Source organism: Sciurus vulgaris, assembly GCF_902686455.1.
Source record: "Sciurus vulgaris genome assembly, chromosome: 1".
Taxonomy (NCBI): Eukaryota; Metazoa; Chordata; class Mammalia; order Rodentia; family Sciuridae; genus Sciurus; species Sciurus vulgaris.
This window is the reverse complement of record NC_136461.1, coordinates 179,227,343-179,244,089: the sequence shown is the minus strand read 5'-3', so window position 1 is coordinate 179,244,089 and position 16,747 is coordinate 179,227,343. Positions and strand designations below refer to the sequence as shown.

The 16,747-nt window shown below is 34.7% G+C and overlaps 1 protein-coding gene across 2 annotated transcripts in view; it reads right to left on the bottom strand.

Moving 5' to 3' along the window:
• The window catches only part of ZFPM2 (zinc finger protein, FOG family member 2), a 417,497-nt gene that overhangs the window by 298,821 nt on the left and 101,929 nt on the right, over positions 1-16,747 (bottom strand). For both annotated transcript variants that reach the window (XM_079105159.1, XM_079105158.1), the window contains one exon: positions 9,858-9,956. In XM_079105159.1, the coding sequence (XP_078961285.1) occupies positions 9,858-9,956 (99 nt within the window). The remainder of the gene's footprint in view (positions 1-9,857; positions 9,957-16,747) is intronic.

Below are 16,747 nucleotides of genomic sequence, written 5' to 3'. Positions count from 1 at the left end.
TTCTCACTGACATCTCAAATCGGCCATTCTTTCCCAGAGCATGAACATAGAACATGTTAGTGGGTCCTTAGGGGTTCTAGATTCAGAAATAAAACATGATGTAAACAGCCTCTCTCTCTCTCTCAAAACTAAGGCCCCAGTGTTGAGTGTTGAATTTGCCTGCCTTCTAGAAATCTTCCCTTGCTCTCCTGGACTTTGGTTAGCGTCCACAATCCATCCTGTTATGCCCTGAATGATGCTTCCTTCAAATTCATATGTTAAGCCTTACTCCCCAGTATGAGTTGATTTGGAGATCTGGCCTTTAAGGAAGTGATTAAGTTTCCTTAAACACAATGGTGAAACCCTAATCCAATGGGACTGAGGTCCTTATAAGAAGAGAAAGATATACCAGGAATCTAGGCACACAGAGTAAAGGCTAGTGAAAGACATGGTGAGAAGGCAGCCATCTGCAAGCCAGGATGAGAGGCCTCATTTGAAACCAACCCTGCTAGTGTCTTGATCTCAGATGTCCAGCCTCCAGACATAAATAAATTTCTGTTGTTAAGACACCCAATGTGGTATTCTGTTAAGGCAGCCTAGCAGAATCTCAGTCTCCCATTCCTCTGTGAGACAGTGATAGGAAGGCTTGTGCCATCTACTTTAACAGTTCTACCTGGAGAAGAGAGGTTCCATACAGGCAAAATGGCAGCAAATATATCACAAAAATAAAATTACATTTTGCAAAAAAATCTAAGCAGTGTCTATCTATTAATAACATCTCAAAGTGGGTCCAATAAGAATTTATCCCCATCCTTAGCATCACCTGAGGAGATCATTATTGCCTGTGTTATTGGTCAGCATCATGTCTTATCACCAGTATCAGCAGCCTTTCCCTTCTCTATAACATCTCAAAGTGGGTTCAATAAGAATTTATCCCACTTATCAGGGCAAACATTCAGCCTTTGGTTTTGGGGGATTGGCTTACTTCACTTACCATGATATTCTCCAATTCCATCCATTTATCTGAAAATGCTATAATATTCTTCTTCTTTATGGCTGAATAATAGTCCATTGTGTACATATACCACAGTTTCTTTATCCATTCATCTGTTGGTTCCACAATCTAGCTATTGTGAATTGAGCTGCTATAACCAATCCCGAAAAACCAAAGGCTGAATGTTTGCCCTGATAAGTGGATGATGATATATAATGGGGTTGGAGGAGGATGTGGGGGGTGAGAGAAGAATGGAGGAACTTTAGATTACATAGAGGAAAATAAGAGGGAGGGAGTATGAAAAGTGGTGGCATGAGACAGACATCATTACCCCATGTACATGTATGATTACACGAATGGCAGGAATCTACATCGTGCACAACCATAGAAATGAAATGATGTACCCCATTTGTGTACAATGAATCAAAATGCAGTCTGTAAAAATAAAAAATAAAATAAAATAAAATAAAATAAAGACTTTATCGTTGTCCTTAGCATCACTTGAGGAGATCATTATTGACTGTGTTACTGGTCTTACCACCAGCATCAGCAGCCCTTCCCTTCTCCCTCCTGTCAAGCTGTCCATCAGCATTTCCACCACCATCCAGCTTCCTCTGCAGTGGAAGACAGTCCTCTCCCTATTACCACTGTGCCCTGTACATGCCTCTACCATTGTGACCATACCACTGTATGTTAATTACCCATCATTTGTCTGTCTTCTCCTTTATACTATGAGCTTTTAGAAGGTAATCTTAAGTCTAAATCATCATTTTATCCTTGGAGTCTGGTGCATAGTTCTCCTTCAATAATGTTTGAACTAATTATATTAATTAATTCAACTTGAGTCGGCAAAGGTGCAAGGGAAACCGTACAAGATCTGGCATGTGTATGTAAATTTTACTTATGAGTAAATGAGCTGCAAGCTCCAAGTATCAATCTTAGAAACAAGTGTAGGAGTTTATTATGAAGACAGAAACACAATGGTCCCCAAGGTCCAAATGTGCTCCTGGGTTAAAATAATAACAGGAAAAAACCCCAAAAAATCAAGAAACAAAATACTGGCTGTCATCTGTTTGGATACTAGAAAGAAAGGGGAAGCATATACCTCTGACCCATAGAAAATGTATATCATATTATTACATAATAAAATTGAATCTAAAATGTTAATTACATTAAAATATTAACCCCCATAAAAATCATAAAATGTCTGGTAAACCAAAGTTATGAGAGATAAATAATGAAACAATGAAATTTAAAAGAAATTATAGAAATATAGTATTGAAAGTGAGGCGGTATTGCAAGGACAGAAAAGGAAAATAACTTGAAAATAATTTGAAAAAGTTAATGGATAGTAGGTTCAAGATAGTTTAGTGCAGGAACATGTCTCTCTGGAATTATATCCCTAAATTCTGAAGTTTGGAAAATTTTTAGACAGGCACAGGAGGTATATGATAATGAATGATTTCATCAATAAACAGTTCTTTCAAAGATGTCCAAATATTTACCAAGAACACTCAAGTACACAGTAGTTGTTTATAACAGCTGATTCTACATGTTCACCTTTCCCCTCTTGCTTGAACCTATCAGTCTCCTCGTTAAAATCCCTGATATCTGCATGTCACTAAATTTAAGGGAGAGTCTTTAAATCTCAGTCTTGACCTCTCTGCACTGTTTATCCCAGGCATCACTCCTTCCTTCTCAAAAAGTACTTTCTCCTGATGTTTCTTGTCTTTTCTGGCCTCTGCTTGTTAGTCTTCCTTGATGACTCTTCTTTCCTCTGTTCCATAACATCTACGTCATGTGTCCATGTTCCTCAAAAAACATTCCAATGCTTCATCTAAGATTTCTAACCAGTTTCATTAGAATAGCTTGAGAATGGAAAAGCACCCACAAGGCAATCTAAGTACAGTGTCTTTCACCATTTTTAGAATCTTCTCCCTATGTCTTTAAAATCATTTCCCCACACCTCAATTTTTTAGTAAGTTCCTTTAGCAGGTCTTTCAGAGGTTGCAACACACTTTTGACAAAATAAAATGTATATCTTCTTGGAAGACATGTTTCATTGGTGTAGACAATATTTAAAGTCAATTAAAACACACAGCAAGCATAGCTAGCAAGCATACACGTGACGGTCCCCCTGATTCCTTTGTCATTCTGGACTTCTATTAGATTGTTTGGGCTGCTATAATGAAGTACCAAAAACTGGATGGCTTAAAAAACAGAAATTTGTCATCTCACAATTCTGGAGGTCAGACTTCCAAGAGAAAGATGTCTGGGGACATCTTGCTGAAGACTAAGGAGGCATCTCTCCATGCCTCTCCTTTAGCTTCTGGCCATCTCTGACATTCTTTGGCTTATCAAAGAATCTCTGATCGTTGCCTTCACCTTCATGTGGTGTTCTCCCTGTATGTGCATCTGTTCCCACTGTGTCTCTTCTCAAAAGGACAGAGCCAGGTCAGATGAGATTAGATTACTCTACTTGGTATGACCACAATTTAACCAAGTATATTTTCAACATCCTTATTTCCAAATGACATTACCTTAATGGAGTTCAGGACTCCATCCTATTAGTTTAGGAGGGACAGAACTCACAAACATCAAGTTTCAGAGAGGAGATATACATGGTAGTTAAGGAAGTTTCTACCATAAACAGTTGAATGAATTTTACCATGGGGGCAAGTGGAAGATGCTGAAAAGAATGCTGTCTTTTTATTTTTGAGGGGGTAACTTTGACATAGTCATGAAACTTGACATTGTATATATTTTCCATTCGTGCCTTTGAGGAAAAAGTCACTGCAAAGTCACCTCAAATTAACCTTGACTTCAGTATCTCTTAACTTGAATTTCTCAATTTTCCAATCAGTGATCCCAACTCCCTTGTATTTATTTATTTATTTTAGTTAAGTTTCTGTGCAGTGTGTCCTAGTTCTGCAAGACAATGCAAACTGGAGTAGGGGAACAGGATCAAGAGAACTTTTTTTACTATGTTCATGTGGCATTCTGTTCTACAAAGAGTAAGGCTTTCATCTTTTAATCCGATATCCACTTAACCACAGTACAGAAGATTTATTTTTACCCCCTCTTGTTTCATAAAGGGCTCAAAAGTCTGTGGCAATTTTTGACACTTTGTTATATTTTTCTAATGCCCCCACAAACACACACACATGCACACACACACACACACACACACACACACACACACACACACATGCACTCACACACACACACTCCTCTCTGCCTCATTTTCATGTGGACACAAAGCCTTGGGATAAAATGATGGTTCATTATAGTGGTACAGAGCTCTTATCTTCATCCGGCAAGAGTCATTTCCTTCCAAAGATTGAAATGCAAATGTGAAAATTAATGATAACTGCATTATCTGATAGCAGAGATAATACCAATTCACTGTCAGAGTAATACACAGTCATTCTACGATTTCCTCCGCTTCTCACAATATTCTTCTTACTGTCAGACTGTATCTATGGTTAACTATGTTTCATAGGTGTCTGTTAATTTACTTCAAATGGCATTTCCCAGATCTTATATCTACCACATTTTCCCAATCAAAAAGGAAACGAAATCAGAACTGTAATCTTCAAGCCCTTCTTTGGACTAGTAAAGAGGGGGAAAAAACTGTATCATTAAGTGTGTGCTTCTATCTCATAATGGTCTTCTAGCTACCATTCCACTTTATGCAAAGCACTCCCCATCTTCCTAGTTTAATTTCAGGCACAAAGCAGAACCAGCCCAACCAGCTGCAGGTAACCACAACACTGAACAGCAACTGTAAGAGGCAACTTATTGACAAGCTTCTTGACCAATATTTAGTCCATGTGCAACAAGTACCCATGTCTGTATTTACCCCAGACATTTATTCTTGAAATTTTACTTACCTTAAAAGTTCTTTATCTAAATAATGTTGTAAATTAGGTAGAAAAGAACAGAACAAACATAATCTCATTGTCATTTTTACACAGCAAAATCATTTTGCAAAATTAATTCACTATACTGTTTAATGAGGACTTACATGGAAGTCACTATAATGGCTACTAAGGCACAATTGCCAAAATGACAATAAAAGTAATATTAAGAGTGATTTATTGAGTACTTGAAGCTCTGAGCTCCATGCTTTACATGTAAAATATCATTAATGAGGTAGTTATTATTAGCCCCATTTTATAAACACTAAGGCCTTAGATTATTAATAGCATGCTCAAAGTCACACAATTAATAAGTGACAGGGCCATGATATACACAGAGGAAATGTTTTTTGGTCTTCTTCACTCATTAACTATCCAAAACAAATGTGATGGATACTAGATTCTGTATATCAATGCAGCAGCAAATGTGGATGTTCTTCAGCATACAAAACAAAACGAAAAGATTCTTACTTTTATTCAATTAATTCATGTAATTTTCAATATGTTTTGATTTTGTAAAATCAAAAAGGGTTTCATTTTACTTAATTTTATTGCAATGACCCAAGGCTTAACATATAAATATCAAAATCTATTTAAACATATTTGCTTCTTTTGAAAAGTTTTTACCAAAGAAACTAAATAACTACCTGCCCCAAATCTATAACTGTGTATGTGTGCATGAATACATATATTCTGAGGACATGTACTTATTTGCACATGATGGTGAGACCTAGATTCATTCAATGTAACACCAGAGAAACCAAATTATTCATATCCCCAACTTTAAAAATGAAGCCATGTTTTAACAACATATTCTAGGGAGCTGGCATCTTTAGAGTTAATATAAGTAAGATGTGATTTTTAAAGTTCTTATTTTATAAAGGAAATGACTGTTTTTTTAAGGATTTACCTGAATTGTGTGTCCCACATCTCCTAAATCTAAGAACATAAGTCTGCTCTCTAGGCTGTGGCCATGGAATGTAGTTCTAAATTTTTTCTTATGAGAGTTAGGGATGTAAACACTATTTTCAAAATAAGATCAAATTACAACTGTTGATCAGTCTAGGAAGACAGTGAAAAATATTTAATAAGGTTTGATTCTCAGGCAAGAGAACCCACCAAACACTGAGTGAATCCTAAGCTCTCCCAACTGCTATGATGGAGATGCTGTACACATCAGTTCTTTCAACTTCTGTCTTCATAACAATATTTCAAGGTAGTTATTTTAATTTCCTTTGCAAATATAAAGAAGTTGGGACTTGACCATTTAACAATGCCAAAAATTATGAGGCCATTGTATAAGCACAAACACAGATCTGACTCTCAGGTGTGAATACATCCTTCTGTAGTTTAGACTATGTTCTACTTTTAAGGCTAAGAGATGCTAAATTATTACATCAGTGACTCAAATGCAGTACATGAACAATTAAAAGGGCAAAAAGAAAGGAGGGTGTGAACAGCATCATCCTACATCTTTGCACTACTCCCTACCTCTTTTCACAACTGTAACTCTACTGCAGATGCATAATAAATTTTGAGCAAATAACTACATGTATAAGAATATTAATAAACTGGCAAATTTGTGAGGTTGACAAAACATGAACCTTCTAAGGGCGATAAAAGAAGAGGTAGTTACTTAAAAAGAAGACAAATGATATAAGAAAAATAAAAGCAAACACATCAAAAGGCAGAACAGTAAATAGCAAGTCCTATATGAATTAGAGATTCCAAACAAGGAAGTGTCAGGGTGATTGTTTTAAAAAGCAAGGTAGAACAAGGAAATTTAAATTTAAATTCAATGTGTGAAATATTGAAATCATGGAGTAATATGACTTTTGTATTGGCCTGAACCATACTATTTAGTATGTCTAGCTTTCCATTCAAACTGTAAATTTTGTAGGAACTTAAATAATATTTAAATGAGAGTTATAAACATTTTAAGTCTTACAGAATTTCACTGTAGAAATGTATACAAATAGAAGATGATTTCCTAAAGTTTGTTTAGGCTTTCTCTAATCATAAAAGTTAACAAGGGTGCAAGCAATTGCAATTTCAGAATACAGCATTTCATTGAATAACAAATAATGCAAAACATTGTTACACTGAGGAATTTGCATTTGATAAAAATAGAACATTTCAGACAGGAGTTGATTCATTATTGAATTGAGTCATCAAGAAAGGTTGTGGAGTCCTCTTCAATCAAACTCTAAAATAAGATAAATCCTGATCCATCTTAAATGATGTCAGCTCTATGCTTCACCTTCTTCACATAATTTCCTCATCATTTTATTCTCTTCTACTTCTAGAGAAAGCTGTCATTCTTAGGTTGACTGTAAGTACTGGGCAGGAGGGTCTTAGAAATTAAACTTTGAAATCACACCTGGTTCATTACGTCATGCCTCAACCAATAATTTGTGCTTAAACAGAAAACTAAATGGTTAGTAAAGAAAGGGATGACCCTAGTGATATCAGATAAACTACTAGCCATTAAAAACAGAATTTTTAAAGGTTCTGCTTCAAGACTGAACCATTCTAAAGCTATAACAACATGAACATTATCATTTTATGTGTATGATCTGATTCAACTTTCTAAAAGTTGGTAATATTTTTCCACATTTTGCAAATAAAGATAGAGGCACTGAGAAATAAAATAATTTGCTATAAATCTCCTGGCTAGTGAGTGGCAAATCCAGAACATGAGCCTAAACCCTTATAATCTAGAGTCCATTTTCAACTATTTGGAACTATCACCAAAAGGTAAACTATTTTCTCTCTTTCATACAGTTGTAAAGTGCCAATTATCTTTTTAAATTTATTTTTATTTGTACTAGTTAGTTGTACATGACAGCAGAATGCATTTTGATTCACTGTGCATGAATGGAGTGTCAATCACCAATTATGTTTTTGAATGACAAAGTTTAGGTAACAATATTGAATCAGTTACGATTTATGTAGCAGGGAAACTACAAAAATATCCTCTGCACTTCTTCAGAATCTCCTGGTTGAAGGAAATTAAATAATATTCTACTTTGAAAAATAATCAGTGTCCAAGAGATACTCTTTTTTTATGAATTAACTTCATTAATTCAGGGGTTTTAAAAACAATAGATCCAATTTTTGTTTTTTCTAAATACCTAAGGAGAAAAATGGCTATTGATTTTATATTATACCAAGGACAAAGAATTTTCTTGTAAGCATATTTGCTTAGAGACATATATTTTCCCTTAAAGTTTTGACATATCTATATGTAACCAAGATCAGAGTATAATATTGTACCAGAGCCACTAAATAAAAACATTAAATCAAATACAGAAATTAAATTTAACTAAAAATTGAAAAATCTCATCTTGAAAGATTATCATCACTCTTTACCTTGTTCATCCCTGCTTTTTTTCCCTTTTTTTTTCTATTTTAGCCATCAACACAACTTTACTTCTAGAAAAGCTTCATGAAAAATGTGGTTTTAGGTGTGCAGCATGTGCCCTCTGAATTACCTTCTTCATCCCACATTACTGGGAAAGTATGAGCCCTGGACACCAAGGAGAAACTTGCTCTCCACAGATTTGCCCCACAATGAGAACAAGACAGAATGCAGCTGTTTGCAAGCAGGCAGATACACACACACACACACGTATATATAACCATATATAACCAACTGAATATTAAGTGTAAAAACTCTTCTGAACATAAACACTCAATTCCATGAATAAGGAACTATGTAAGAGACAAAATTCATGCACTCTTCTGAAGTTATACATAATCCTCACAGCAACACTAAGAGTTTTTCCAAGCATCTTTTTTTCAATTTGTTTTCTGAATCAAGGGAATTCCTTCCCACGCTGAGAAGTCAGTAGCATTATGCAATAAGGTGGAAACACCATAAGAAGTCTGCATTTTCTTACAAACTCTTAAAATATGGTATTATACTATTTTTTAAATATAACACAATTTGATCTAAAATCTTGTATAGCATTATGCCATAGTGTACAGAATACAAACATTTGTGTGTATCATGAATAACATTAGAAATGACATCATAATAATCAGATATACTGTATCTTCATTTTTGTTTGCATTATATTTTCCAGCTGCTGGTTTCAGAAAATTACCACTGGAGTTCCTCTCTTCTTCATGCACAGCGGAGAGCAATTTGCAAAGTCATGCAAGGGTGAAAATGTGATTGAAATATAGGGATCTTTCTTAATGAAAAATATCACTGCTTTAGAAATTATGGCTAAAACTATTTCAAAACTCACATATCTTTAAACCCTATGACAAAATGGTGTCCATTTATAAATATACTGTCAATTGTAAATTACTTAGCAACAAACAGAACCATAGAGTTCTTATAAATATATATTTTCATATCAAATTATACTGATGTAATGGAGTATCTTGATCAGTCTTTTTGTTTTTTCATAAAATGCAAGTTTAATTTTATTCATAAAAATAAAAATGTGGTCAAAACCTGGAACCAAAGGGTAAAGTATCTTAACATTTTCTAAAATTCTAAATGCGTACTAAGGTTCAATCTATGACTTAAGAACATGACTGAACTGATAGTTCAAAATGATAGTTCTTTAAAGTATTGTTTCTAACTAATTTGTAAGCTTTCAAGTTGTACCCAGTTTGAATTTGGATGTAACTTAAAGAATTTCTCTTTAAAAAAAAAATCAAGTAGAACTGACTCATTTTATGTGAGCATGAAAGAAAAAATTATGGAGATTTCAAACAAATGTGACCCTTAGTTTTTTTCCAAGTTTTAACAATAGGATAAAAATATTTAAATAATGAGGTATATTCAAACTGCCAAGTAGCCAACACACATAAAAATGTGTGTATTTGTGTGTGTTAATCAGAGTTGAAAAACTGTAAGAGTTTTGCAAGCTTACTGAAGTTTAAGGGGAAAATACGAGAACACGTATTAAAAGCAAAAGAGGTGAATATTGCATTTTCTGTCCTACCTGGTCCATCCCAGTCATCTGTCTCAACTCCAGGTTGCCCTGGTTTTTCTGACTGTGTGTCCCCATCTGATTCTGCGGTCTCCTGGATTCCTTCATCACCTGAAAAACACCAACAAAGAGAAAAAGAGAAATGATCAAAGCCCCCTATTTGACATTCAAATCCTTGTAGAGGGATTTCCTCATCATATGACTAATGATAGGTTTGTTACATGTAATGCAATACTGACAAATGTTCAAGCCCAATCATTTTGGTATCTATTGTAGTCTAATAGCAAAAAAGTAAATAATTAAAATCATCATTATCAATCAACGAATGAAGCCAAGTACTATAAACAATAAGGTATATTTCATATACATTTTCTTTGATGTTATTATATATAAAAGAAAATCAAACAGCAACATATAATTTTTCTAGAGCTTTTAATACAGAAAAACTTAAAGCTTATTTATTTCCAAATTATAATTTTTTATAAAGGCAGGTTACAAGGGAAAAAAATTAAATTTCTTGCAGTGAGACATATTTCTGTTTTTGGTTGAGTTTAGGTTACTTTGAAGATTTTTAATTTTTCCCCAGTCCTTTGTTTGCTTGGTGTTATTTCTTTACAGACAGGGTATAGAAAGCCCATAATTAAATGATAGTTTATGAAATGAGCCAGTGACCAGTGGGTCACAATGCAAGAAACTATGAAGCTATACTCATGCTTGGATAAGTGCAGCTGGTTTCCACAATTTTATGCCTTCGTTTTCCCATAGAGAGAGAGAGAGAGAAAAAAAAAAAAAAAATAAAAGGTTTTGAGCAAGGACAGATTTCTAGAGAAGGACAAAACATATTCACAATGCGACCACATGTTTAAAGTCAAAAATTTAATTTATGAGTACCTTCATTTTAAGTGATAATGTAAAAATGTGTATGCTGTTTTAAAAGAAAATAAACATTAAAATGTAGCACAAATATTAAATTTAAGTAATACCTAAGTTTAACTGGTATGGATTTTAGGAAACAGAATAACAAGAAAATGTAAAGACAGAAACTAAAAGAATACTAAGCTCATGACAACTATACCTCAAATTTAATCATGCAAACATTTTAAAATTAAATGACTTGCCTATCCAGCTTTTTCTGAAGTTTTCAGTAACTATTTTCCTCATATTTACCTGAATCTCTAATTGTATTTGCATCTTTTATATATTTACTTAAAATACACTGAATTTCTAAAATTTTCAAAGTAACCTAGAAAATACAAAATTTTTAGAAAACCATTATTATATGACATTAATATGCAAATAAGTTCTGAACTTAAATTCCATACATTTTACATTCATTCCTATATGTAACTTCATAAAATGAATTATTTTATAAAATCAAAAGTAAGGAGAAAGAATGACAGCTCTGTTGAACCCGTTTTTTTTTTTTTTTTTTGTTGTTGTTGTTGTTGTTGTTGTTGTTTTTAACAGAGAAACATTGGCTCTAGTGGGTAATCGAGAATAAAACATATAGTAAAACCACTCATTCAACCCATGTCTACAATTAAAAGTTCTTTGGAAGTTGAGTTATCTCTTCCTTTCAGTATGATCAGAATGAATAATAATGAAATTGTCTCCAGAAAATATGTTTTGAGCATCTATCATGTTTAAGAAAATGTAGTAGGTATAAGAGGATAAATTCAGAAAAACACAATTCCCTGTTGGAAATATAGAACCCATTCAGAAGAATAAGTTCACAAATGAGAGACAAGGTCAAAGCAGCACAAGGAAGGTACAAAGGCTCAGTCACGCTCCAATCTGCTCCTTTTGCAGGTCACATGGAAGAACACAACGTCAGTCAGTCAACTGGAGATCAGAGGAATAGTTCTACTCTGTGTTCAGACATGAGCAGGGCTGGTCCGCAGCCCACACATCAGAGTAGTCTCTGTGGCCTTTAAATATTGAAGTTCTAATCAACTGCCCCTCAGTCTGATTCTGCCTGCTTGGTTTCTCTTTAGTGGGCTTCTTTCCACCTCCCCCAGTCTAGAAACTAAGAGATAAAAGTTTGTTCAGCAGGAAGCTCAAGGTATCTGATATTACTGGTAAGATTCCAGGCTGCTCTAGCTGTTAACACTTTGAATATCATCCCTGTATATATGTACACACTGAACTAATGCTATGTAATAAGCATATTGGCATGACTACAATTATGTTAGCTAGGTGAAGAATCTAACATTTCCTGTGAGCTACATCTTTTCTATGTGCCCCTTCCTGCCAGACCCTGTGGACTTTTCTCCTTCTCTTTCCTGCTCTGTGCCCCAGGGAATCTGACCTCTTAAGACTCCATCACTGGGGTCCCTTGTCTTCTGTTTTCCAGTTGAGGTCAGTCAATGGAGACATTGACAGCAGATCACAGAGGGAGTTCAGGAGCAGAGAAAAGGCAGGTGTTTGTCCCCTGACAACCCCTTAATCCTTGATGATCTCCAGATGTTAGTACTGGTTGCACTGCAGGATTAGCGCTCCTGTTTGAAGGCCCCCTCCTGTTTCTCTCATGCTCTCCTATCAGCATGCCCTCCCACACCTCTTGAGACCAGAGTGCTAACAGCTTCCCACTCTTGGGAGCCCTCCCTTGATGCTTCCCATCCCTTGTTAGTTCTCTTAACCACACCCACACCTGTATACTGTCCCTTCACTAAACTCCTTTTAGTTAAACCTATTAATCATTCCATCAGTTTCTTGATGGGTCCTTTACTGATACACTCCATTTTATACCCAAGCATCTCATACCAGTTTCATGATTTGGGGCCAGTTACCACTTTAACACTATTTTTTGCAAAACTTTCTTTAAATTGACATTCTTTAGCTTATTTTAAAAATTTAAATAAAAATTTGCTTTAAAAAATACTTTTAAAAACAAATTTATGGCTGCGATAAGTAGAAAATCAGTATCACAGGCAAACAATAGAGGCTATCAGAAAAATAGGTTGAACAGAAATACTGGGAATACTATTAGATTCTAGCTACTATGTCTATTTAAACTCAGTCTCTGGTCTTATGGCTTTGTTTTAGGAAGAAAAGGAGTAAGTACTACAAGAGTATTAAAGTCATAGGAATAGAAATGGAGCTTTTTCTCACTCACAAAGAATGTAAAAAATTGAAAATGTTTCTCATCATAGATTCAGTGCAATTTAGTAAAATACCAATGTATGACCTCAACTTTCTTGAGAATCGCCAAGGACACCTGACCCAATCTGAAAAACACAGGGACTAGAATTTACACTACAATCTACCACTTAGGTGAGCATCTTTTTGTTTGCATTCCAACAGACTGAGTTGAGTTTCACTCTGGGTCCTGTGTAGGGGAATGCACAAAGGGAATTGTTCTCCCTACAGGTGAAAAAGAGTGAAACCTATGTTTAAAAAAAAAAAAAAAAAAAAGAAATCCACTTATTTTAATCAATTTTCTCATTTCTTCTGAATTTTGAAACATAGGGATTTAAATATCAGTGGGAATATTAGAGTTAGAGTCATTTACTGTTTGGGAAATTCATGTACAGATAAGGTCATTGACTTATTCATGGTTACACAGCTACCATTACTGCTATGGTTTGGATAAGGGCTCCCCAAAGGTGCACACGTTAAATGCTACTGGGAGGAGGTGGCACTATGGGGCAGAGGTGGAACCTATAAGACTCAGGACTTAATGGGTGGTACCTTAGTCATTGGGAGCATGCCCTTGAGGGGATATTAGAAATCCAGGCTCAAAATAATCTTTTCCTCTTTTTAAATTCATTATCTCAGGTATTTTGTTATAGTAACAGAAAACTGACCGACACAATTAGTTTCTATATGAGATACCTAGCCCAACTCTTCTCAGACTCTAGCAATAAATACATCCCATCCATCACAGCAATAGCAGATTAAAGTAACTTTATGTATTCTTCTTTCCCCAACAAGCCTGACAGGAGGGTTAGGGGCAAGCATAGGGAGGCATCATAGAGGCTACCAAAAACAGCAGTTTGTATAAAGTTAAAAGTTACATTTGAGTCTTCTGTCAGTCTAACAATCTTTGCAAAACATCCTTTCACATCTCCAGTTGATATAAGGACCATGAACACCTGAATAATAATCCCAGAGTAAGTCATTAACAAGTAAACATGAGATCATGCTGCTCCAGATCATATATCCAAGAGCCCAAAGGACAAAGTATAAGATTCTGAGCAGAACCACTTAGAGAAGTTAAGTTTTTTTATTCAGACACTAATTGTATCATCCTTCTATTCACACAGAGTATAACTTTCTGCAACTTGCTATTATATTTTAATTGCTAGAATTGTAGCACCATGCAACATTTGACTATTAACATTTATGATGCTTATTTTTGAAGATAAAATAAGAAATACAAAAATTAAAAACTATTTTCTGATAAGGACTATGTAATCTAGTTAAGGAGATAGGAAATATGCTTAAGAGCAATAACCACCAATAAAAACATACAACATACAATTAAGGCAGTTCTTGAATAAATCTAAGTGAGGACACATATATAGAAGGTTACAAACCAGAAACATAAAATAAGACTGAGCATATAGTTAACTTTGGAATTCTAACCTCATATTGATGGCAAAGAGAACAGTATTTCAGTGGGGGCAGGGGGGGTAATACACTCATGCAATGCAAATACAATGGTCAATACATATGTACTGAGCTTGTAAGAACACACTTTGTCAGACCTCTGATCTTTTATTTGTCCCATACTCATTTCAAAATAATTCTGATTCTTGTCTCAGAATCCCTCCCCTAATTTTTGTTGAGATTATGGTTAAGTCTACTCTGAAACCTCTCTAGGCAAATTATGTGTTTAGAAGAAAAAATAATAATATGAGAAAAGTAATTTGAAACTGTGTTTTCACAAACATATTGCAAAATAATCATGGTATTCACAAAATTAAAAGTTAAAGGGAAGGATGCAATTGAATCAACAGATGATCAATTGTTCTGAACAAAGGTGAGATAAATTGTTATTTACTAATTTACTCAAAGACTACTTTTTGTGTCTTAAGAACTCGGTTGGGTATTGAGAATACAAAGGAAGATGGTACTTTCTCTCATATACCTAAAAGACCAGTATGAGACACCCAATGGATAGGGGCTTGTCACCTGTTAGAAGTGCTTCAATGGGAGCAGTTCATGATGTGACAGGGGTATACAGACAAGACACCTAATGCAGATTTGATTCTAGGGAAGCTATGCAGAAAGAAACCAATAAAATATCTGAAATTTTGGAGGCATGATCTTAGACAACATTGAACTTTATAGTTTCAATGTACTGACTCCATTATTGAAAACAATTTTTTCTGGTTTATAAACCAAAGACATACCCCCAAAGAATATCATGTAAAAAAATTATAGTGATTAATTATTGTTTAGGAAAAATGCCAGCTTGAAATAGGTGGTGAAACTAAGAAAGTTCAATTACTGAAGAGCAGGATTCGAATGAAGTTTTAAGATGCTAAAAATAAACAGTTTAAGAAATATTCCCATTGTATTATGGTTATCATTCAGAAGGGACCAAATTTTCCCATGATTCTCATTCTGTATCAACCAGGAAAACAAATGGCAGGATGGAAACAAATCACAGCAGATATTTGATACAAAGAAATTAAGTAAATCACTCAAAATGAAAATATTATAATTTAATCTATGGAAGGCTTGATTGAACTAGTAATCTCAAAAAATATAACACTTCCATCTAATGTCATTTAATGGCAAAATCAGAAATGTCAAGCTTAGATAGAACTTTCATCAACATCTGGAGCAATGCTCAGTATTGATAATCTCAATTCATTGAATGATTTGTTCTAAATTTGTTTCATTACACCACACATATAATTAGAACTACTGAAAATAAATATCACATTTAGTTAAAGAAGTTATATACAATTAGCTGCTCAAAAGAAATTCATTCAGCACCTATCTTAAGCTACTTATGAAACTGAGGAAGTATGCAATATATATCACATTAATAAAGACAAATTCTGAGACACTATAAAGTCTTTCTACTTTCCTTCCTTCCCTCTCTCCCTCCCTCTCTCCCTCCCTCCCTTCTTTCTTTCTCTCTCCTCTCTCTCTCTCTCTCTCTCTCTCTCTCTCTCTCTCTCTCTCTCTCTTTCTTTCTTTCTTTCTTTCTTTCTACCAGGGATTGAACCCAGGGGTTTTTAACCACTGAGTCACATGCCCAGACCTTTTCATTTTTTATTTTGGACAGGGTCCCACCAAGTTGCTTAGGGACTCATTAGGTTGCTGAGGCTAGCTTTGAACTTGTGATCCTCCTGCCTCGGCCTCTGGAGTTTCTGGGTTTATAGTTCTGTACCATCACATCCAGCAGTTAAAAGTCTTCTTATTATTTAATTGTGTTTACTTAAAGAATGAATACAAAAAAAGAAAGAGATGTCTAAGACATAAGCATGTCCTATAAAATGATACACTTGGACATAGAAAACATGATCAGAATTTATTTATATTCATTTTAATATTGGGTTTGAGCCAAATATTGAAATCATAAAGATGAACGAGGCCTAGACCATGTCATCTCATTCGGAGTCTGCACTAAACCTAAACATGCTATTACCATTGTAAGTGCTACTCATCACTAGGGACACTACTAAATGCTCTGTGAACATAACATCAATGCGTTTGCTGTGTATTCACATCCTTATACTTTAGAAAAATAAACCAAACGACCAAGATGTGGAAAGATGCCCAGGATCAGATTCCAAGTTAGTCCAACTTGAAAGACCACACTCCTAACCTACAAGAATATAACAGTCAATGTTCATAGTACAACAAGAAACAAAGACAGCAGGATGTGATCTGAGAGCTGCTTTTTTCCTTCTCACATATAAACCCTGTTTCTTTATTTTACA